Here is a 24,647-nt window from a genome sequence, read left to right as displayed (position 1 = left end):
CATTTGTAAAAAATACATAAACTATACATCTAAGACTACAAACAGCCAGTGCAACTAGCATTTTATGCTTTTTGTCTAATATTTTTGACCTAAACCCAATGTTTAGGAATGATTAGTTATATTACAAGTCATAGAATGCAGTCATATAGCTAGGAGACAAATAAAGATTTCAGCACCTACAGTGCTTCTTCCAATAAATGTTAATGTCATAAAATAGTAGCCATAACTTAATTCTATTGCTTGTCCTAAAAATAACATGTAGTTATAAATACTAAATTTCCATTGTTTCATTTGTGCAAACTCCCAAACAAATCTTTGTAAGTGGCCGAGCACTCACTGTTTTTTTCTTTATAAATTATTTTATTTTCATCAAAATGTACATAAATTGTAATCTAACATACATTATTACAAATTCATTCACTTAAAATAAAACCTTCCCATTATTAATAACAACCAATATCTACTTCCAAACTGTCCCCCTTCCCCTCCTTTTTTTTTTTTAAACCCTCCCCCCCCCCTCCTATTCGAACACCCCCCCCCCCCTCCCGGTCTGACGAGAGAAAGAAAGAAAGAGAAAGAAAGAAAGAAAGAAAGAAAGAAAAAAAAAAAGAAAGACCCGCCACCAGGTCAATTTTCCAACCATTTACCCCAGGTTTTTAAATATTTCCTCATAGGTGTATCCCTACTACCAGCCGCTATCTTTTCATATCTTTGTACTTTCTCCATGAGTTTGTGCCAGTGATCCAAAGCTACCGGGGTAGAGTCCAACCAAGCTCTAAGGATTATAATTCTAGCAAGAAGCAATGCCTTGAGAACAAAACCTCGATGTACTTCTATCCCGATAGAGCAGCCCAGGATTATATATTTTGCACAGTATGGAATAACAATCTCCATTTTCTCCACAATACTCTCTATTACTTTCTTCCAGAACCCCTGGATAACTAAACATCTCCACAACATATGGACATAGTTTGCTCCCTCTTGGCCACATTTTGGGCATATGTCGTCCATCTCACTCCTACTTTCCATAGAAAGGACAGATGGTAGTGCAAGCGGTGTAATATTTTAAATTGTATCAATTGGTGATTTTTGTTTATACTACTCTTCTTGATATTACCCAGGATGTTATCCCACTCTTCTTCATTTATCACACCCACATCCTCCTCCCATTCTTTCCTCTTCTTACCATTCAAAAACCAATCTGTGTATAAATTTTCTGTGAAAATCGTGTATAATTTTTTCAATTCCCCCTTTCTATTACCCTGCATTTCCTCTACTTTCTCTAGAAAACTAAAATTCTGGATTATCACCCTGTTCCCTTCCACCTGAGCTCTTACTGCGTGAGCCAATTGCCTATATCTCAACCAGTAATTCTCCTGTAGTGCAAATTCTGACCTCATCTCTTCAAATGTTTTGAAGTAACCAACTCTAAATAGGTGATCTACTAATGTAATCCCGTGATTACACCAGAAGGGCTGGTCTCCGACCTTATCTAAATGTGTCAATTGTAAGTTCCCCCACATAGGTGTGTAACAGATATTCCCCGTGACCCCTAACAATTTCTTAATTTTCCTCCATACTTTCCCCCACATTCTCACCATCGTCCATTCTTTATACGGCCTCAGAGACCATCTTTGGGATTCCAGAAATTCGTACAATGATTGATATTTCAAGTTCTCAATACTAAAAAGTATTCCCCTCCAGTTTTCGTTGTTCCGTTTTATCTGGAGGATTTTGTACATATAAAAATAAACTCGAAAGTCCGGTAGGGACCAACCCCCCATATCAGAAGGCAGGGTAAAAGTATGGTATCTAAGCCTAATTCGTCTACCCCCCCAAATCAGTTTCCCAAGAAGGACCTCTAAGCGTGCAAAATAACCATCAGGGATCCAAGCAGGTGCCGCCTTAAGATAGTACAATACTTGTGGTTGAACCACCATTTTGATCAAGGCTACCCTGTCCGACATCGACAGTGGCAGTTTGATCCAAATGTTAATCTTACTTTCCAGTATACGCAAGTAAGGTTTAATATTTAACATAGCGTATTTCTCAGAAGTCGCTGGAACTTTCACTCCCAAATACTCAAAGAAATCGTCCCTTCTCTGGAGAGGGAGATTATCCAATACTTCGTTTTGAGGGTGATCTAGCTCCAGCAACATAGATTTGGACCAATTAATTTGGAACCCAGAATGGGAACCAAATAAATCAAGTTGTTCCATTGCCGCTGGCAGACCTTTTCCTGGATCCCTGATGAACATAAGCACATCATCGGCATACATTATTATCTTACTTTCTTTGCCCTTAAGCCCAAAACCTTCTATCCTTTGATCTTTTTTAATTAATTGCGATAAGGGTTCAATATACAAGCACTCACTGTTTATATCTGAAATTAATCTGCACAGAACGTTTTTAACCGTTTGATTTTTTTTTTTTTTTTTTAAATCCATAAAGTGAGTGCCCCACATTGTGTAAATATTACATTGTCTGTTAGATCACAAACAACATAATTTTTTGAGCGGAATAATTGTATTCACTTTTTTGTCTAGATGTTTTGTTATGTACTTCTTATGGCCCACCTGGTGTTCCTATGATGCCCTTATCCTAAATTACACCTAATATGTTTAATGTGGATGAGAAGAAACCAGTTGCACAATAGCAGGTCCACCCCCTGTATACAAGATGGTGGGATGAGCAGCTGGGTCTGTGTAGTGTGCAGCCTGAGAAGCTCCAGGATGACAGTCCTAGGTCTCCTAGGAATGCATCCATCTTTCACAGGTAATTCCTTGGGCTGTATCCATGTTTTCCAGGCAGCATTAATCAACAGCCGAAGGTTCGGGTTTGGATGAACCCAAACTTACTGTAAGTTCGCTCATCTCTAGTGTAAACTTAGCGGGTACTGCAGGTGGGAAAATTTTAACCAGAGATTACCTTATATTCACTGGAAATTGTGGCCAAAAGTGGAAGAGTTAAAATTAACAGACTATGCTTACCTATCCACATTCCCCCATGCCCTTCTGCTTGCTTCTCTGGGTTCCCTACTCAGTGACAGCCCTCTCAGCCAATTACTGGCTGTGGCAGGACAGTGCAGTGATTGGCTGATTGCGCCGTCACTGAGTGGGGAACCCGGGGAGGGGAGGACCCGGGGAGCAAGATGGAGGACCCCAGGGGAGCGTAGACAGGTTAGCATAGTCTATTTGATATTTGATATTTTAACCTCAGAGCAGCTAAATAGTTAACTTTTACATGGCTATGGCACTATATTCTTGCAGAAGATTTTCATTGGAGTGCAATAGACTTTGATAGTAATCATGTCATTGCTATACATTCGCAGTGTGAAATTTGCTGCAAAACGGTACATATCAATGTACCCTTAAGTTGTTCCCTTATGGGGAAAAAAAATGGAGCAATCTCTGGCCTGATCCGTCACATCACATGCATTCATTATTTCCTATGATAATGGCTGCCACAGATGCAACAAGCTGCTTATTCCATTTACCAATACTCTGTATGATTGTCTCAAAAGAAAATAATGGAAAATAACAGCTGCAGCCTCCCCCACTGTGATACATGGTACTAACTGCCCCACCACCGGATTCTAGTCACCCACCATGAGGCAGCAGCTTGGAAAAAGAAGTCTCAAGTGACTCATTTGACTATAAACTTTTATACAGACAGCTCACCTGAGAAGAACACCTGACAACCTGTCAGAGAATAGATTTCCTAAGATATTCTCTTAGAGACCATATAATGATGCCAAACTCCCAACTGGTTAAAACAGCTATGATCCAGGATGTATCAATCACTCAGACTGGAGGAATATTTCTACATGGGATAGTGTAGTACAGGAAAAGACAAAAAAAAGCACTATGCATGTTTTCTTTTCACTTATCTTTTCACTGACATTAGACACCCTACAGGTGAGGCATTCTATATGTGTCATATACAAGAATCATTTCCACCATTTATAATTGAGCCCTTTTTTATATATCATAAAGAAATAGACATGAGAGAATTTTTATGTTTGGTGGGATATGTGAGAACTAAAAGTGTAAGGAGCAAATAAACTAGAAGTCTTTTATTTAATATCTGCTGTCCTGACCAGTATACCATGTACACTTTCACAACCAACAGTTTTTATTAAATGAAAAATTAAGCCACTTTTATATTATTCTGTGTTTTAAAAATCTTTTACTTTTGTGTCTCCATAGTAACAGACTCCAAACAAACACTGTGTAGTCTGATCCTACAGTTGTACTTCCTTCCATTGGTCCTATACTGTTTCCTAATGTACCTTAGGTAAGTTACAGTTGGCAAAAATTAGGGATGATAAACAGGAGTATAACTTGAGATCAGACTACACAAGATTGGCTTTCAATCTGTTACCATAGAGACAAACTATATAAATAAATTATATATATAGATATATATATCTCAGAAGAAGCAAGCAAGTTTGCTGAATGGATGTATTTGCAAAAATTTATAACTATACAAGCCCCATGATGAAAAACTATTAATGGAGATAGCAATACCCTTTAACTGAATTTGGCCAAACTGTTGTGTGTATTATAGTGTTTGGAATGAAAAAAAAGAGCATGTCATTTTTCTTAATTCAGATGGGTCAACTGGAGTGTGTTCGGTGGATGGTTAGTGAAACAGAAGCTATTGCCGAGCTGAGTTGTTCGAAGGACCACCCTAGCCTTATCCATTATGCAGCCAGTTACGGTCAGGTATGCCAGCGTAACGTGAAAATATATTTTATTTGTATGTATATGATATTCATTGTATTATCCAGCTGTCTAAAATATGTGTCTGCCTCTTTAAAAGGCAAAAGGGATTCAGCTTAGCACTGATGCATCCTGTCCTCACTCTCCCTGAGTACATCCTTTTAAGCTTTTTGCAGAAGGATCCCTTTAAGTGCAAACGACCTGTGTACAGGTTGTGTGTAGTATTTCAGCCCAGGCTAATTATGAATAGTTTTAAAGGGTTATTACAACAAAAGATACCTATAAAATATGCCATAAATTTTGGGTAGATAAATTTATTTAAAGAGAACCTGTCATCACATTCATGGAGCCAGGATTATTGTTATAAACAAGTGGCTTTTTCCCACCCAATAGATCTCTCCCTACACCCAAACAGGAAAAGATGTATCAATCATGGCCGGGAGAAGCCCATTGCCCATGAAGATCCATTTGAAACATATCCACAAAATAAATGCACCATACTATGCTATGTTCCCACAATGTCTTTTTTTTGGCCGCTTCGCAGGCAGTTTTTAGATTGCTGTCATTAAAGCGCTGAAAGGAGGCGGTTTTATTCAAATTACAGCATTACTTTGCATGAACTGTCTCGTTTTTGCTACAAAATGACGCCTGTCCAAAAAAACAGCCAAGAAACAGCCAAAGAAAGGCATTGTGGGAGCATAGTCTAAAAACGCATGTGATTGTTAAAATTAGAGGTTGTTGTATAGTATTCCAGGAATTACCTCTCATTTTAACAACCAAGTATATATTTCAAATGTGATTCTGAATGAATTTGGTTAATGACTGATACAGTAATATGGTCCTGTTTTTCTGTGGATATTGCTGCTTTTGATGTAGTGATGAGCTTGCCATTTACATTGATAGAAGCTGGTCAAAATTCCCAACTAATTCACATTTTTTCAGTTGCATTTGAAATATTCAAATGGTTTTTACAGTCCAATTTGTATTTTCTCTTAAATAGTAAGTAGTCTATATACTTGGCATACACCATTCTCCACTTCATAGATTTGCAGCACTTCAGGGACCGACCAAGCCAAAATTCACTTTACGCTTAAGAGAGATTAGTCAGTTAGCATCATCACTTATTAGTGTCATCTAGTCATTAATGACTACACAAAGAAAAGCAAATCACATGTCATATTCATTCTTGTAATATATGCGTATGGTGGTCTATGATAGCTTGTATAACTTGAATAGGTCTGAACAACTCCCAGCATCCTACTAGTGACATTACTGAATACAGTAACAAAAACTATTATCATATTATAAACTCCAATAATATAAATGCATTCACACGTAAACAAATGCAGGTACTAAGAATGATTCCGGAATGCAGAAGGACGACTCTTACTGTACATACAGTCAGTACCTGAACCTTACACACAGTATTCTCCTGGTGAGACTGAATAATAGCTCTAAGTTGCCGGATTGGATGAGACTAATAGAATAATGGAAATTCCACCTCAGTGCATAGTCACAGCCTTAAATACCCAGCAGTGACAGCTTTAATATCTTGCTGTCATTAACCTGAAGATATATGTTTGTTTTAAGGGCAACTTTAAAAACTATTACACAAAATTCAGATTCCTCAGCTACTGGGTCATCTAATGGCAGGGATAGCTGGAAGCTGCATGATATATCAGTTTTATTAATTTATCTTTAGATCACACATAAATATCCTTAACTATGCGTCTCAAGATATACATTATTAAGTTCTGAGACCTCATCCATGAAATGGAAAAGGCATTCATTTCATTTTCAATACACTTAAGTCATCAGCATCAGCAGATGTGGACAGAACTAAGGGCCCACTGGACCTTCAGCGCCCATGGGAACCTGGGTAAACTTACTGTACACTTGTTATGAGGAAGGTGTATATATATATATATATATATATATATATATATATATATACCGTACAGACCAAAAGTTTGGACACACCTTCTCATTCAAAAAGTTTTCTGGAAATTGTAGATTCACACTCAAGGCATCAAAACTATGAATTAACACATGTGGAATTATATACTTATCAAAAAAGTGTGAAACAACTAAAAATATGTCTTATATTCTAAGTTCTTCAAAGTAGCCACCTTTTGCTTAGATTACTGCTTTGCACTCTTGGCAATCTCTTGATGAGCTTCAAGCGGTAGTCACTGGAAATGGTCTTCCAACAGTCTTGAAGGAGTTCCCAGAGATACTTAGCACTTGTTGGCCCTTTTGCCTTCACTCTGTGGTCCAGCTCACCCCAAACCATCTTGTAGCGCCCCATCATTCCCCTTCTTGGTCAAATAGCCCTTACACAGCCTGGAGGTGTGTTTGGGGTCATTGTCCTGTTGAAAAATTAATGATGGTCCAACTAAACGCAAACCGGATGGAATGGCATGTAGCTGCAAAATGCTGTGGTAGCCATGGTGGTTCAGTATGCCTTCAATTTTGAACAAATCCATAACAGTGTCACCAGCAAAGCACCCCCACACCATCACACCTCCTCCTCCATGCTTCACAGTGGCTACCAGGCACGTAGAGTCCATCCGTTCATCTTTTCTGCGTCGCACAAAGACATAGTGGTTGGAACCAAAGATCTCAAATTTGGACTCATCAGACCAAAGCACAGATTTCCAATGGTCTAATGTCCATTCCTTGTGTTCTTTATCCCAAACAAGTCTCTTGTGCTTGTTGCCTGTCCTTAGCAGGGGTTTCCTAGCAGCTATTTTACCATGAAGGCCTGTTGCGCACAGTCTCCTCTTTACCAGTTGTTGAAGAGAAGAGTCTCCTGCTAGAACTCTGTGTGCCATTGACCTGGTCTCTAATCTGAGCTGCTGGTAACCTGGTATCTCTGAGGCCGGTGACTCGGATGAACTTCTCCTCCGCAGCAGAGGTGACTCTTGCTCTTCCTTTCCTGGGGCAGTCCTCATGTAAGCCAGTTTCTTTGTAGCACTTGATGGTTTTTGCAACTGCACTCGGGGACACTTTCACAGTTTTTCCAGTTTTTCGCACTGACTGACCTTTATTTCTTAAAGTAATGATGGCCACTCGTTTTTCTTTACTTAGCTGCTTTTTTCTTGCCATAATTCAAATTCTAACAGTCTATTCAGTAGAACTATCAGCGGTGCATCCACCTGACTTCTGAACAACACAACTAATGGTCCCAACCCCATTTATAAGGCAAGAAATCCAACTTATTAAACCTGACAGGGCATACCTGTGAAGTGAAAACCATTTCCAGTGACGACCTCTTGAAGATCATCAAGAGAATGCCAAGAATGTGCAAAGCAGGAATCAAAGCAAAAGGCGGCTACTTTGAAGAACCTAGAATATAAGATATATTTTCAGTTGTTTCACACTTTTTTGATAAGTATATAATTCCACATGTGTTAATTCATAGTTTTGATGCCTTGAGTGTGAATCTACAATTTCCATAGTCATGAAAATACAGAAAACTCTTTGAATGAGAAGGTGTGTCCAAACTTTTGGTCTGTACTGTATATATATATATATATATATATATATATATATAGAGAGAGAGAGAGAGAGAGAGAGAGAGAGAGAGAGCGCTCAGGATGTATCTGTAGCCATTCATATTCCACTTTTTTAATCTTTTTCTCATTGTGATGCATTTATTCTGCAATTTCGCTGCAGAAATTTGGGTTTGCTGCCGTTTCTGTGTGTTTTTACATTTAGATTAAAGGTTTTATCCAGGCTTAGGAAAAAGTCCACTTTCTTTTAAATACAGCATTACTATTGGCCTCAGTTTGGAAGTGGTATTACAGCTCAATTGAAGCAAATGGAGCTGAATTGTAATACCACACACAACAGGGTTGGTGCTGATTGTGCAAGAAAGTAGCTGTGTTTTTTTCTAGTCCTGGATAAAACTACATGTGTGAATAGATCTGCTTAGGAAAATAATGTCCACATAGACTACAGGGAATACAGAGACCTGTTATTTTGCTGGGACGTTACACCTATGAGTCTATCATTCTAAGCTGAGAAAAGCTTTGTTTTGCCTCTGGCTATAGCAGTGTCTAAAATTGTCTGCAGAAGCCATTCCAAGCTTACTGCAGCATGATGCATCTACCAGAGGGGATATGAAATGCAGAATATTTAATGGATAACAGTTGTTAAATGGCTTCATAAACCATTGCCTCATTCCTTCTGCCAATATACCTAGGTAATAGTAACCTCTGTTTCATAGCATTGCTCTTGAGTTCTATTAACCGAGAACTGTCTTTCATAAATTCCTACATAGGAAAAAATACTGTTGTGGCTTCTTCAGTTTATGCAAGAGCAAGGGATTTCTTTGGATGAAACCGACAAATGTGGAAATAGTGCCGTTAATATAGCGTCTCAGAATGGATATCTGGGCTGTGTGCAGGTAGGAAGTATGACAATATGGCTGTTACTATAACATACCTGTGACTATGTGGAGCTTGTCCTGTAACTTTTATCTGCATGTAAAGCATGAAATATTCATTGAACTTGTTTTTTACAAGGAGGAAGGAGTACTTGAGAATTCTCTATATGTAGTAGGAATCTGATATACATATGGATATAGATACACTGTACAGTCATGGCCAAAAGTTTTGATAATTATACAAATATTATATACTTTGCCTAGAAAATTAACTTTATCCCCCAAAACACATTTCAACATCATTGCAGCCCTGCCTTAAAAGGACCAGCTAACATTGTTTCAGTGATTGCTCCATTAACACAGGTGTGGGTGTTGATGAGGACAGGGCTGGAGATCAATCTGTCATGGTAAAGTAAGAATGACACCACTGGACACTTTAAAAAGGAGCCTGGTGCTTGGCATCATTGTTTCTCTTCTGTTAACCATGGTTATCTCTAAAGAAACATGTGCAGTCATCATTGCACTGCACAAAAATGGCCTAACAGGGAAGAGTATCTCAGCTAGAAAGATTGCATCTCAGTCAACAATCTATCACATCATAAAGAACTTCAAGTAGAGAGGGTCCATTGTTGCCAAAAAGGCTCCAGGGTGCCCAAGAAAGACCAGCAAGTGCCAGGACTGTCTCTTAAAAGTGTTTCAGCTGCGGGATCGCGCTACCAGCAGTGCAGAGCTTGCTCAGGAATGGCAGCAGGCAGGTGTGAGAGCATCTGCACACACTGTGAGGCGGAGACTCTTTGAGCAAGGCCTGGTCTCAAGGAGGGCAGCAAAGAAGCCACTTCTCTCTCCAGAAAAAAAAAAACATCAGGGACAGACTGATATTCTGCAAAAGGCACAGGGAGTGGACTGCTGAGGACTGGGGTAAAGTCATTTTCTCTGATAAATCCCCTTTCCGATTGTTTGGGACATCTGGAAAACTGCTTATTTGGAGAAGACGAGGTGAGCGCTACCACCAGTCTTGTCTCATGCCAGCTGTAAAGCATCCTGAAACCATTCATGTGTGGGGTTGCTTCTCAGCCAAGGCAATCAGCTCTCTCACAATCTCGCCTAAAAACACAGCCATGAATAAAGAATGGTACCAGAATGTCCTCCAAGAGAAACTTCTCCCAACCATCCAAGAGCAGTTTGGCGATCAACAATGCCTTTTCCAGCATGATGGAGCACCTTGCCATAAAGCAAAGGTGATAACTAAATGGCTCAGGGAACATGGCCTGGAAATTCCCCAGATCTTAATCCCATTGAGAACTTGTGGTCAATCATCAAGAGAAGGGTGGACAAACAAAAACCAACAAATTCTGACAAAATGCAAGCATTGATTGTGCAAGAATGGACTGCTATCAGTCAGGATTTGGTCCAGAAGTTGATTGAGAGTATGCCAGGGAGAATTGCAGAGGTCCTGAAGAAGAAGGGTCAACACTGCAAATATTGACTTGCTGCATTAACTCATTCTAACTGTCAATATAAGCTTTTGTTACTCATAATATGATTGCAATTAGATTTCTGTATGTGATAAAAACATCTGACAAACACACATAAAAACCAGAGGGCAGGAGATCATGTGAAAATATAATATTTGTGTCATTCTCAAAACTTTTGGCCATGACTGTATATACATTTTTCACGGCAATGATATGCATTGAAGTCAAAACAATGGCCATTATTTTCACACAATGTATTGAACAACGTCCGTTGTCCAATGCATTGTGTGAGAACAACAGTCGTTGTTCCATTGACTTCAATGCATATTATTGCAGTATGAAAAGAACGACTGCTGTTTTAATGGAAATCAACAGGTTTACTTTTCAAATATAGTATGTGGTGTGAACAAAGCCTAAGGGAAGATTGTAATGTGAACCTACCCAGAGTTTAATCTGCAGATGTTGGAGGAAAACAATATTGAGTAGGTTGAATTTAATACCCAATCATTTTGTTTTTAAGGTTTACTTCCCTCTCCCTTTTTGAGTGCACATGTGGAACAAAGTGTGCTTGTATATAGGATGATAGGAATAGTTTTTAGCCAACAACAGTTGAAGGTGTATGGCCATCTTTACTTGAATAAAAGAAGTAATTAAACTAAAAAGTGGGAACTTGGCCTTCCCATGAAATAGTTCCAAAAGGTACTTCCTTTCAAGAGCATTGTATGAGTCTTTACCAGATCATTGTGAAAGAATAGCTCTACTAAGCTGATGCACTACAATATTTTTTACAAGGTCAGTTTATTATAACCGACATGGCAGAGAATATTTGCCCAGTCAGTGCATAAAATATTTTTGCTTGTTTAGTGCCCCAGAAAATTTTTCCTTGGTCAGTGTATTAGAACACCTTTACTAAATTATTATACTAGAAGTGGCAGGTCATGGTACTAGGCCACATTTGCTACATTAATGTTTAGTAGGTCATAGAAGTAGAACGTCAATACTAAGTCAGCGAATGAAAATTCTTCTGTATTTTGTGTAGTGAAGTTTGTTGAAAGATTTAAAGGGTCTTATATGCTGAGTGTGAATATTTGCTCATCATACATTTGTGTGAAACACCAACTAAAACTATTTTATTTACGGGTTGTATGGATATACTTTGTTTCCTATAAAGGCAAGTTGGACATCATTGGTTCAAGCAGTGTTGCCAAGAATGTCATTTTACCAACTGGGGCCATTAGGGAAATTACCCTTGCATTATGTCTATGTCCCTAATAAATATCACCATGACATGAAAGGAGAAATGCATTAAAGCATGTTTAACATTCTCTTTTTAAAATGGAAATGAATTCTCTCTTAATACTCTTAATAAAGTCAGTTCCAGACAGCGGAGAACTGGGACAGGGGAGCGTGAGCCCAAAAGGGAAGCGCTTTATGGGCAGTATCTGTTGTCTCAGACTGGTTAATAAGAGCACCTACAATATTTCTTTCTTCTCTGCTCTGTAATTGAAAACATATCAAAAGCCGTAATCGTTCAGTGTGTACCAAAGCCGATGCCAAAAGGTTGTCTGAACTTAATGAGTCAAGTTTTGGCAAAGTCTAAAACATTAGCTGTCCTCTAAAATATACATTAATATAAAATGGAAGAGCCAACATCTCGGATGCTTTATGTCTGCTGCCAGATATCATAAACTGATGTTTTTCATGCAAAAAAAGGGCTTAGATATCAAATACTCTCTTTTGACAGTATAATTGTTGATTTTTTTTTATTAATTTTTTTATGAGCTAATATATTTTAGTGCCACGGCTGGCCATATGTTTGAAGTATCACATCTCTAATGAGGTGTGAATATTTCTTCGCTTGTAGTCAATCCATGTGGTCAGCAAAGAAGGATTTTTTTTTTTTTTTTTTAAGATCAGAGCTTCTGATGTAAGAATCCTAAAGGTGAAGTTCCTGAAGCTTTTTAAGTTTATTCGCAGATCAGTACATCACTTTATGTATGAATCATATATTTAAATGGGATCCTAACATGTTCACAATGTTATTTTACAGACATTAGTTGAATATGGAGCCAACGTCACCATTCAGAATCATGCTGGAGAGAAACCATCTCAAAGTGCTGAGCACCAAGGCCATAGTATGTGCGCCCGATACTTGGTGGTGGTGGAGACGTGCATGTCATTAGCATCACAAGTTGTCAAGCTCACCAAGCAACTTAAGGAGTAAGAAAAAATACACCTATAAGATGCTTGCCTTTGATTTTATTGATGTTGATATTGCTTTTTTTTAGAATAAAACATCCACTTGAAAACTTAGCTGTGGAAAACCATAAATCCTCTATTGAGAACAATAGATTTAATTGACACCCACTCATTTCAGCAGGTGTCTGACAATGCTTTGTTTTCTATCCAGTACTGCAACCAATAAATGCTGAGTGGATACTTTTCAAAAAATGCTTTTAGGAAAATAATGTGGCTGATCAAGGTCCTGCAGGAATAATTGTGCCTGTAACATGCCAGACTAAACTGGCAGATCACTGTGGTTTAAAAAAAAATGCTCAAGGACATCCTACTTGCAAGTTAAACCAGATATCCAAATCACTAGGTTCCCTGTGTTGTTCCCTTTTTGTATTAGTCAGCATCTTTTAGCAGCTTCAAATTGTTTAGGAATGGTTTGTGAAGTTAAAGGTGATGATGTTACCTCCAAATTCCTTAAATCTTATTCTCATAAAGCGTTTGTAAGATGTGCTGGGAAAACTGGTCAGATCCATGGAGGACTCTAAAATGTTTGACCATGGTTATAGTTTTCAGTCTTGGGTAAATAGCACTTCTAGAAATCCCACTGTACAAAATAAGAAAAGGGTTGTCTAGATGGTGGTCTTTTTTCTGCCAACAATCCTCTGTGTTTCTTCTATAAGCAAGCAGAAATTTCATAGAAAGATATAAGGTTTACCGTTTGTGAAGAAAACTCCAAGCTGTTAGATCCTAAGCTCTAATAGGAGTGGTCCTCTATCTCTAAAGCTTTACCCCTTATGCTGTAATAGGTATGGTCCTTTATTATCTCTAAGGCTTTAGACCTGATGCTGTGATAGGTATGGTCCTCTATCTCTTCAGGCCCTATTACACAAAGCGATTATCGGCCTGGCGCTCGCTTGCTCTCCAAATCGCCCCATGTAATAGGGGTTTAAGCCTGTACACCTTATGCTGTAATAGGTATGGTCCTCTATCTCAGCCTTTAGACCTGATGCTGTAATAGGTATGGTCCTCTATCTCTAAGCCTTTAGACCTGATGCTGTAATAGGTATGGTCCTCTATCTCTAAAGCTTTACCCCTTATGCTGTAATAGGTATGGTCCTCTATCTCTAAAGCTTTACCCCTTATGCTGTAATAGGTATGGTCCTCTATCTCTAAGCCTTTAGACCTGATGCTGTAATAGGTTTGGGCCTCTATCTCTAAGCCTTTAGACCTGATTCTGTGATAGGTTTGGGCCTCTATCTCTAAGCCTTTAGACCTGATGCTGTAATAGGTTTGGTCCTCTATCTCTAAAGTTTTACCCCTTATGCTGTAATAGGTATGGTCCTCTATCTCTAAGCCTTTAGACCTGATGCTGTAATAGGTTTGGGCCTCTATCTCTAAGCCTTTAGACCTGATGCTGTAATAGGTTTGGGCCTCTATCTCTAAGCCTTTAGACCTGATTCTGTGATAGGTATGGGCCTATGTTGTAATGTTATAAGTACTCTATCCTCTGGTCCTCTATCTTTAAGCCTTTAGATTTAATGCTGTAATAGGTGCTCTGGTCCCCTGTCTAATATTTTGTTCATCTGTTTTCAGGTCCGTGTAGTTTTGTGTGTTTACTGGTTCCTCTAATAGTAAAGTGCTGTTCAATACGTTGATGCTATTTAAATCAAGGTCATAAAATGTGATACAGAAGGACTGATAGTGCTATACAATTAAGCAGTTTTACCCCATTCTCTAGCATGTACCGATTGCATGCCAGTAACTACATTTTATTTCCCAGTAGGCCCTTGTCCTAATCCAAAATCAATAATGGGAGGTACTGTATAATAAGGCATCTCAATCTACTGCGTTAATTTGACCGTTGCTCTGAATCATTTTAACTTGACAACCGTTAGTAAGGCAATAATCCATTCTTAGAAACCTAAACCTGTTGTCCTGCCTTTTTAGAGGACCTTGCCATGCCCCCCAGTTGTGATGAGTCTTTGCCCTGTAGTGTCAGTCAGTCTTGCTTTTCTGGTAACAGGTGCCTGCTTGGTAGGTTCTGTAGCAGTACACATAAAAAGCAGAGCTGTGTGACAGACCAGTAATTTACAGCCAGTTGTAATCTGCTGTACATAAAACAGCTTGAAGTTAATGGGTTTCTTTAGAAGCTAGGAAGCTTTCCATAGGATGAATGTGAAATACAGTTCACATGGACAAACTGAAGATACCAGGCCTCTTACTGAAATGACAGGGCACAAATTGGAAAGAGCTGTAAATCTGGAGAACTGCAGCATATCACGTTTTCTTTAATAGCTGATCTGCCAGTAGTCATTCCATGCTCATGTATAGCCTTATAGCCTTATGATTCCTGGACACCCAACCCAAATCACTCTGTATCCCTAGCTTTACATAGGAAGGTTTATGGGGGCAAAACCAGTAGAAGTCGTTTTTTGTTTTTTTTTAGTCCCTCATTAAAGTAGTACTCTAGAGCCAAAAATATTTTTTTGCTAATACATGGCTTTAATAAAGTTATATATACTTTGTAATATAAGGCTACATTTACAGGCCTGTAGTGCAGCTCTGCTTCACGCAGCACTACATTGGCACTTCATTAGCATAACAATCTGTGCCACAAATTACTGGCATTACTTGGCATTAAAGCAGGTCCTATATTTTTGCAGCACGGATCGGGGCCCCATACGCACGTACAGAAGTGTGAACAGGGCCTGTGAATAACATTGGTCCTATCCTCTGTCCGCAATTGTGGCCTAACATTATTAAAGTATAGCATTTTTTAAATGTATTATTTTAAATGTATAGTCTTTACATATTCACTTCCATTGATTGGCAGCAGTAAGGGGCAACATGGCCCCCTCTCCTGTCACTGTTTGTGTCGGGAACTACCAGGCTATCTAAGCCTTGCATTTCTCAATCCCCTGCTCTGATCTAGCACTGCCCCTAGTTAGCAATCACTGATCCTGCGGCAGAGGCTGCCGCACACAGCAATCATGTTGGATAACCCTGCTGTTCCCGACACAAAGTTGGTGGCAGCAGAGGGGCTGTGTCGCCCCTTACTGCTGCCAGTCAATGGATGTGAATATGTAAATAAAAAAACTATACATTTTTATTTTAATAAATGTAAATCATAAAGTAATATAACTTAATTAAAGCTATGTATTAGCAAAAAAAAAAATCTCTGTAGTACCCCTTTAACTTAGATGTGCTAATGTAGAAGTATATATTATTCCACTGTAAGGGATCTATAAAGGATAGTTTACACAGTGCAAAATTTTGGCAATTTGTGGTCTCAATTATGTAACACGACCAATTAAAACACTGTGTCGCAATGACATCAAAAGTTGTTTTTTTTTCAAATGACTATGAGAGGTGATGAGAATCAATGCATGAAGGCCAAAAACAAAATACTAGTCACACGTAAATAAAGTTGTTAAGATTTAACCAAACTCTCCCCATTTTCCCCACTATTATACGTGTGGACCTGTGTATTGTTATATGTATATTGGACAGTAGGCAAAAACCTGTTGCAGTGACTGTCTCAGTAACAATCCAACCACTATGTTCCTGTTTACCAATTTTAGGTAAATGTCTGCACTGAAGCTTAGCAGTACACATGGCAGATTTGTTGCAGAAAATTTGGCAATTGGTCTTTCATTAGAATGGCATTAGATATATCCATCAAGATGCTGCAGAAACTACTACATGTATATAAACATATATTTATTTATATGCATATATATCACAGACAATTCTGCTAATGATTCGTTGTGTATAAGGCTATGTTCACACTACGTAAAAACACGGCCGCATTTCATAACAACGGCCGTATTTGTGCAAACAATGGCCGTTATTTTGCTAATAATGGACGTTTTTTGCGTAAACACGGCCGTTGTTATGAAATACGGCCGTGTTTTTTACATAGTGTGAACCCGGCCTAAGTCCTGACCCATTTTATGGTAATGCATTACTGTTCAATAATTGTAGTCCATGATATATAGAGTGGTCAGATAAGTGACATGGTGTTCTAGTACTAGATATCAACATGTGCCCACCATGGCTTCAAGCTTTATTAAACTGTGCTGTGCAACATGATTGTAGTATTGTGCATTTACCGCTAAATGTCATTGTGCCTTCATTCTATACACCTTTAGGATTGCTGTTCTCATATGACCAAAGGGTCTACAGGACCCCTGAGACATAAGAGTCTGTTTGAAATTATGGCTTCCTTGACCAGCACTATACAATTGTTAATGTGACAGCAAAATGAAATCAAGATGTTTCTATATAAGAGTAACACCATCTTTTCTTTACAGGCAGACGGCAGAGAGGATCAGTTTACAGACACATCTCCAACAGCTACTGGAAGCCCAGAGGTCTCTGCCAACATCCCCCAGGTAGGGGCCTGCCACATGTACCTCTACTATAGTCCATACAAGTAGAAGCTAAATGCTATAAAGCATGTAATACCTACAAAAAAAAACCAGATAAATATATCGTCCACAACAAAATCAATTGAATAGTTCATATATTTTATTTCGACAAAAAAAAAAAAAAAAACAGTCCCCCCTTAAAAACACATACACAATAGACATTTAAAAATATTCTAGAAGATCAGGAACATCAAATCACAGATGAGGTAGAATTATGGGGATTACAATGGATGGATGTTAATATACACTGTTATAAATAAATAAATATCAATAAATAATAGTGGCAGCAGACTACCATAGCATGGTACATCAAAAAAGTGTATTGCACATTAGCCCAACTATCTAAAACATTAATATAGATGTTGCAATAAAGAATGATGTATATACTAATCACTTACATTGCACATTGCCCATATTGGCAGATGATCAGTGTGCAGACCCTATCAAAAATTGGTTACATCCCTGAGTGTCAATGTATATGACATCCAGACTGACTAGGTTCTATTGCAACTGCCCCCTAATAAATGCTCACACTACTGCAATACAGATAGAGCCCCAGCACATCCAAGCTCACCCCCCTCATCACCCTATACCGACCCAGTGGCCATGCGTCCTAACTCCACACTCCAACGCGTTTCGCTGCCGCTTTGTCCAGGAGCGATAAAGAATGAGAAGAAAATTTTCAGATGTATTCTGTATACCACAAAACAACAATAATACATTTCTCAATATTTAATGTAATATTTTTGTGTTACATACTTTATTACATTGAGTAAGAACTGACACAGGGCTCCCTGCTGCCACCAGTGTCTGTGTCAGGAACTGCAGAGCTGCTCATGTCCTGTTCCTGGCCCAGTTACTTCTGGTCAGTGAATACTAGCAAACGCAATGTTCTGCTAGAGACTGCAGCACACACTTCACTAGTGATACATAATTTCTCCCAGTGTATTATTATAGGATAGGCTCTCTATTGTTATAACTCTGTATTTGGCAGCACCAGCGATGAGTAACTGTCATGGGACCGAAAGTTTACAGATATTGGTGGCAGCAGAGAGCCTTGAGTTGGCTCTTACTACTGACACTTAATGCCACCTCTGTTAACTCTTCATTTCATGGGGTCCATTAGTGTCTGTGTGAATCCATCAGGAACTGACCCATTGTAGTGGTCAAATATATTTATGTAGATAATATACTGTATATATATATATATATATATATATATATATATATATATGTAACCCTAACATTCTCTGTATCCTTGTATAGAGGTGTACATAATTTATGGGCTGCGAAAAATAGGCCTCAAGTGCTGGATACTCAAATATTGATCTTTGCTTAGTTTTATTTCTGCATCCCACTCCAAGTCTTGCGTATTATGTGTACATTATCACAGGCTAGGGTTTCACATCTTGAAATCCACTTACGGGTCTTGTAATACATTGACTATTTGTTTAGCACATTCATAGAGGAGAAGCCTTACCATCATAACACACCATTAAATTGAGATGGTGATCAGCGAAGGACTTCATCGTCTAACATGCTGCAGTGTAATATAACCAGCGAGTTACAGAACAGATCTGTAAGTTCAGTGAAAATCCATTAACAGAATGTAACCTGAGGACATGAGCTTTTCTTACAACAAGGTGCCAAGTTTCAACATTTAAAACAATTATCTGATTCTAAGGCTATATAGCTATGGCCTGACAGGAGTAGTTGACTAAATGAGGCTTAAAACATAACTTTTAATAGCTCGCTAAAATCTTATCACTACTTTTAACCGAAAATAATATGAAAAAAGAAAGAAAATAATCGTGACAAAACACTGTGACAACTTACTCCCACGTACAAACAGAGTATGGTGGATAGAGGAACCTGAAAACAAAATAGAACCGAGTAGGGACCGCCACCATGGTTGGGGCCACCCTGCTAAGGAGGTGACCACCCCAAAAGGCAGGGATAGACTATCTTCTTTTAGTGCAGAGTGCACTATCCCCACCCACACCTTGGTTCTATTTTGTTTTCAGGTTCCTCTATCCACCATACTCTGTTTGTACGTGGGAGTAAGTTGTCACAGTGTTTTGTCACGATTATTTTCTTTCTTTTTTCATATTATTTTCGGTTAAAAGTAGTGATAAGATTTTAGCGAGCTATTAAAAGTTATGTTTTAAGCCTCATTTAGTCAACTACTCCTGTCAGGCTTTAAATTATTCTAGTGACTATAGGGCTATCCTATCTGGTGGTTAGCAGAGACCCATATATTGTGTCTGCATGTTTTGGTATATAGCTATGGCACAGCACATTCTTTATAGAGCAGGAATGAGACTAATGGATATATGTAAAAGATAATAAATATATTAACATTTGTAAAAAAAATAAACATCACATCTACAAAAAAGAGTAGACATTTATTTAGCACTGCTCTAAGTATAAAATTACTATATCATTTTTTAGAAGGGATGGAAGCACATCTGCTTATATATATCTGGGGGGGGGGATTGTTTAAGGCATCCACCACCATTCACTAGACTTAGGTTGCAGCTGTGGTTGAATCGGCTCATACTCTCTGGCTTTTATAGTCCATAATGTTAAACTGCAAGAACAGAAGCTAAAGAGACCCAACACTGCACTGCATGTAGGTCTGGATGTACCCTAACCAATATTATTCTTTGACAAGTTTTTAGAACAAAGCATAGATTCACTTCCCTACTTAAATTAATTGCTATGCTGTGTTATGCTATGATGTGCGACCGGTATACAGGGATTTTAAAGCCTGCTTCAAAGATACGATCAGCTGATGACACTTTTATACAGGCTGATTATTGGCCAAAGAAGTGTTTCAGGCAACTCTCCTTGCCGATTCAATTGGCCCGTGTAAAAGGGGGGTTTAATGTCATTTTTCAGAAATCAATAAATATCAATAGTACAAGCGATTTTATACTCCAGCGAAAATATTTTTCTTTCAGACTAACCGTTTTCAGAAAGTTATATAGATTTGTAATTTTCTTTTATCTAAAAATCTCAAGTCTTCCAGTACTTATCAGCTGCTGTATGTCCTGCAGAAAATTGTGTTTTCTTTTCAGTTTGACACAGTGTTCTCTGCTGTCATCTCTGTCAGAGACATGAAGTTACAGAGCAGGAGAGGTTTTCTATGGGAATTTGCTACTTCTATGGACACTTCCTGCAGGACATACAGTAGCTGATAAGTATGGGTTGACTTGAGATATTTTATATTATAGAAGTAAAATACAAATTTATATACCTTTCTGAAACCAGTTGATTTGAAAGAAAAAGATTTTCACCGGAGTACCTTCTTAAGAAATCCTGCAATAGGTTTTATTAAACAAAATAGTTTCCTTCTGTACTCAAAAATCTGTTTTCCTGCAGACTAAAAGTGAGGGGGGAGGTAGTATAACAGCTTTTTAAGTACAGATATAGGTTTTTTGTTAAAAAAAATTTGCTTGTACTATTGATTTCTGCAAAAAAATTAAATGAGACTTACTTTTTAAGGCTGGGTTCACACTACGTATATTTCAGTCAGTATTGTGGTCCTCATATTGCAACCAAAACCAGGAGTGGATTAAAAACACAGAAAGGATCTGTTCACACAATGTTGAAATTGAGTGGATGGCCGCCATTTAATGGCAAATATTTGCTGTTATTTTAAAACAACGGCTGTTATATTGAAATAATGGAAGTTATTTACTGTTATATGGCGGCCATCCACTCAATTTCACCATTGTGTGGACAAGGCCTGGCAATTTTTTTGTTTGTTTGTTTGTTTTTTATAATAGAGCAATAACACCAAGTACAAAGTACCTTTCAAATGTGTCCATTGTGTATATGTCCATTAGCTAAACATAGGATGAAATTCATGATCTTTTGTTATCATAATACATTTATATTTTGCAATGCCTAAACTTCCCTTATTGCTGAAAATCTATGTGTTTATAAGTTTACCACAGTAAAATCTTGAGAGTGACTGTTCTTTGCATTCACTATATTTTCTTTTCGCAGTTCACCATCCTCTCCTGCTTCAGGGAGTCTCCAGAGGAAGACACTTGAATTAGATGACCTTGCACAGAAAAATAAACTAAACGGCATTCATGAGGGCTATCCATTGCTAAGCACATCAGCTCCCAGCAGACTCAGGTGTAGAGCGCTAGATGAAGAGTCTGATAAGATTTTGCGGCAATTATTAGGAAAAGACTTGGCAGACAATGTTACTAGTCCTGAAAAATTGTCACTGGAGTTCCAAGATGGGACATCATCAAGGAGTGGTAAAAGGATCCCACTGGAGAAAAGAGAGTTCAAGCTTGCTCGTCTACGGCAACTTATGCAAAGGTCTCTCAGCGAGTCTGATACAGACTCCAATAACTCAGAGGATCAAAAGCATACGCCCATTAGAAAAGCAGATAAGCCAAGGCCACAGCCCATAGTAGAAAATGTAGAAAACTCTGAAGCTCTTCAACTAATGATAAAAAAGCATACACAGTCAAACACTGCAGGACAACGGTTTGTTTTGGGGCTAAAATCTAAATCCATGGATGGCCATAGTCCATCACCAACATCCGAAAGTAGTGACCCTGACTATGAACCTCAGTACCAAACAGGGAGCATACCTCAATCTTCCAGTTCCACAGACTCTACAAGTTCATCTGCACAGAAAACAACAAGCCCTAAAAGTGCTTTAAAATCTCCTTCTTCAAAACGCAGGACTTCCCAAAACCTGAAACTTAGGGTGACTTTTGAGGACCCTATTGTTCAAGTGGAACAAACTGAAGTAGATATAAATGACGTTAAAGATAAAGATGGTGGAAAGTCACAGAAGTCCCAGTCTAATGGTGAAGCTGGAGAACAGCATAAAAAACCATTTGGTGCTTTTCGAACCATTATGGAGACTTTTAGTGGAAATCAGAACAACAATAATAACACTCATTCTGCAAATCCCATCAAAACACCATTTTCCTCATTAGGCAGAAAATCTGGAGATGCAAAGACATCACCTTCAGGCAATACAAAGGGGAAAAGCAAAAATGTAAGTGTGAAGAAGGATAGTTCTTTTTAAACAATTTTAGGTGCAGGAATGTAAGTTGATTTATTGAACTGATGTTATGCTTAGTTCCCATCTAAGGTAAATTCTTGTTTTAGAATGGAGTAAAAAAGACATTTTCAGCTGAGATATTTCATGCTGAGCAAACACAGGTGTGGGCATCCTTGTCGTGGTGTGTCCCCTTGTCTCAATATAACTTGAGAGGAGCTTTGAAAAAAGCACATGATAATGTTGGGAGTTGTTTTTACCATATGTGTCCATATTTGACTGACTGTTTTTGACCGAATTGCTGACTGTTGTCTTTTACTAGCCTGTCAATGATATTTTATTAAATGTATATCATGAAAAACTGTTAATCAAAAGTTTTAGTCATTTCTAAAAAAAAAATGTACATGCCATGCAGACAGGTGTAAAGTTTTGATCGTTCTGCATTAAGTTAGTCTTGTTGCAGGAGTCGGGCTCCATAGTATTATAGTGGTGCCCATTTCCTGCAGTGAGTCATAGCGAGTGCTGAGACCAATCAAAATGTTTTTAGAAATGACAATATTCATGGAAAAGTAAGGCTAGACAAATTTGTACATTCCTTCTGTTTCTAGTGTGGTGCTACAAACTCTTAGGCTCCGTGCAGAATTCTCCGGAGCGGAATGCCGCCAGCCTCCCTGTCATAATGACAGGGAGGCTGGTGGCATTCCACGGCGGAGAATTCCACTTTTGCTCTGTGTGCACGGAGCCTTAATCAGTTCTTCATTGTTATACTTTAGCGCATCTCCGAAAACCTAGTGCATACATCACACCTTCGTGCCTGTCTGAGTTTTCTTTCAACACGTCAAAAGGTTCTTGTACACCATACCTAATGCCACATAAAGTTTATACTTACAAAAACAGAAGTGTGCAACCGCACCTGCTATTGCTAAGACGTACCATATACATAATATAGATATTTAGAATGGCAAATCTGCTGAAAAAATGTTCTTAGCAAATCATTTAATGAAATAGAATGTACCATATCACCACCATGGTTTGCTAAGAACCTGGGGTGTTTTTTCAAATTTTTTTTATAACACTTTTGACATTCTAAATATCTATTTTATGTGTATGGAATGTTTGAGCAATTGCAGATGCTGTTGCACTCTTCTTAGCCATATTAGCAGCATGGCAACCCGCACCTGGCATAGTGTAAATAGTAGTATTGGTTGTGCTGGCCATTTTTTATATCAAAGGTGGCTTTAAAAAAAAGAACAATGTTTGGACTATAAGGCTATTTTCACACATGGTATTTTACTCAGCATTTTGGTCAGTATTTTTTCAATCAAAATCAGGAGAGGAACTGACAGGGCAAAATTGTAATAGAAAGATTTGCACAGTTTCTGTGCTTTCAAGCCACTTCTGGTTTTGGCTGTAAGAATATACGAATACTGACAATAAGACTGGCAGAAATACTGTGTGTGAACATAGCCTAACAATGTAGATGTAATGTCATTTGATTGATGAATGAAGATGGATATCAGTCAATGTATTATTAAGTTCAGTTCCACTGACCAGGAGACTGAAGGGTCCATTTGGCTTTTTTTGGCAAAGCACTAGACTATCTGGTATTGCAGCTGAGCTAGATTTATTGAGTGCGCTTGAGTGATAATAGCTCACAGTGCTTCCACACAAAATGTGGGAACAAGGAAAAGCTTACTTGAAGAGACAAACCTAAGACAAACTAATATGCATAGGGAAACAGAGATATGTCATACATAGGAGCACACCAGCAAATGTTGAAAAAACACAAAAATAAGTTTATTAATGTTTACCAGACAAATACAAGAAACACAAAAAAATGGCAAAGGAAACCAGATCCCTGCACATTAATTTCCCTTTTGGGAATTTTAAATGTTTTTAATGTGCAGAGATCTGGTTTCCTTCACATTTGCTGGTGTGCTCCTATGTATGACATATCTCTGTTCCCCTAGTGGAACAAGGAAAAGCAGAGCAGCTCTCTGGTGCCACCTTTTAGAGGTAGTTTTTCTTTCAACTGAGTGTTTGACTCATTTAAGAAGCCTTAGAACATTACTAGAAATAAACGAAGCCGGAAGCTTCCCTAGAAGGGGAAGTTACACACATGTAGACCTAGTGTATACAGGGCAGGATGCTGTCTGCTTGTAGGTATATAAACCTTCAGTCATGATCTAAGGCTTCTTAAATGAAACACCGATCAACACTAATAAGAGGGGAAAGCAACCCCCAAAAGGTGACATCAGAGAGCTACACGTCTTTATGGAGCTCTCCTTAAAGAGGAACATTATGCTTTTAAAAGAGATGTGAAACAGCTGCATATCTCCACTTATCACTATGGTA

At 38.3% G+C, this 24,647-nt stretch overlaps 1 protein-coding gene across 3 annotated transcripts in view; it reads left to right on the top strand.

Moving 5' to 3' along the window:
• Positions 1-24,647, top strand: part of SNCAIP (synuclein alpha interacting protein) — a 248,530-nt gene that overhangs the window by 203,326 nt on the left and 20,557 nt on the right. For all 3 annotated transcript variants that reach the window (XM_069962653.1, XM_069962652.1, XM_069962654.1), the window contains 5 exons: positions 4,614-4,727; positions 9,010-9,135; positions 12,640-12,809; positions 17,138-17,218; positions 21,269-22,289. In XM_069962653.1, the coding sequence (XP_069818754.1) occupies positions 4,614-4,727; positions 9,010-9,135; positions 12,640-12,809; positions 17,138-17,218; positions 21,269-22,289 (1,512 nt within the window). The remainder of the gene's footprint in view (positions 1-4,613; positions 4,728-9,009; positions 9,136-12,639; positions 12,810-17,137; positions 17,219-21,268; positions 22,290-24,647) is intronic.

The sequence above is a fragment of the Dendropsophus ebraccatus genome, chromosome 3 (genome assembly GCF_027789765.1).
Source record: "Dendropsophus ebraccatus isolate aDenEbr1 chromosome 3, aDenEbr1.pat, whole genome shotgun sequence".
Lineage (NCBI taxonomy): Eukaryota > Metazoa > Chordata > Amphibia > Anura > Hylidae > Dendropsophus > Dendropsophus ebraccatus.
This window is presented reverse-complemented; position numbering and strand designations above follow the sequence as displayed.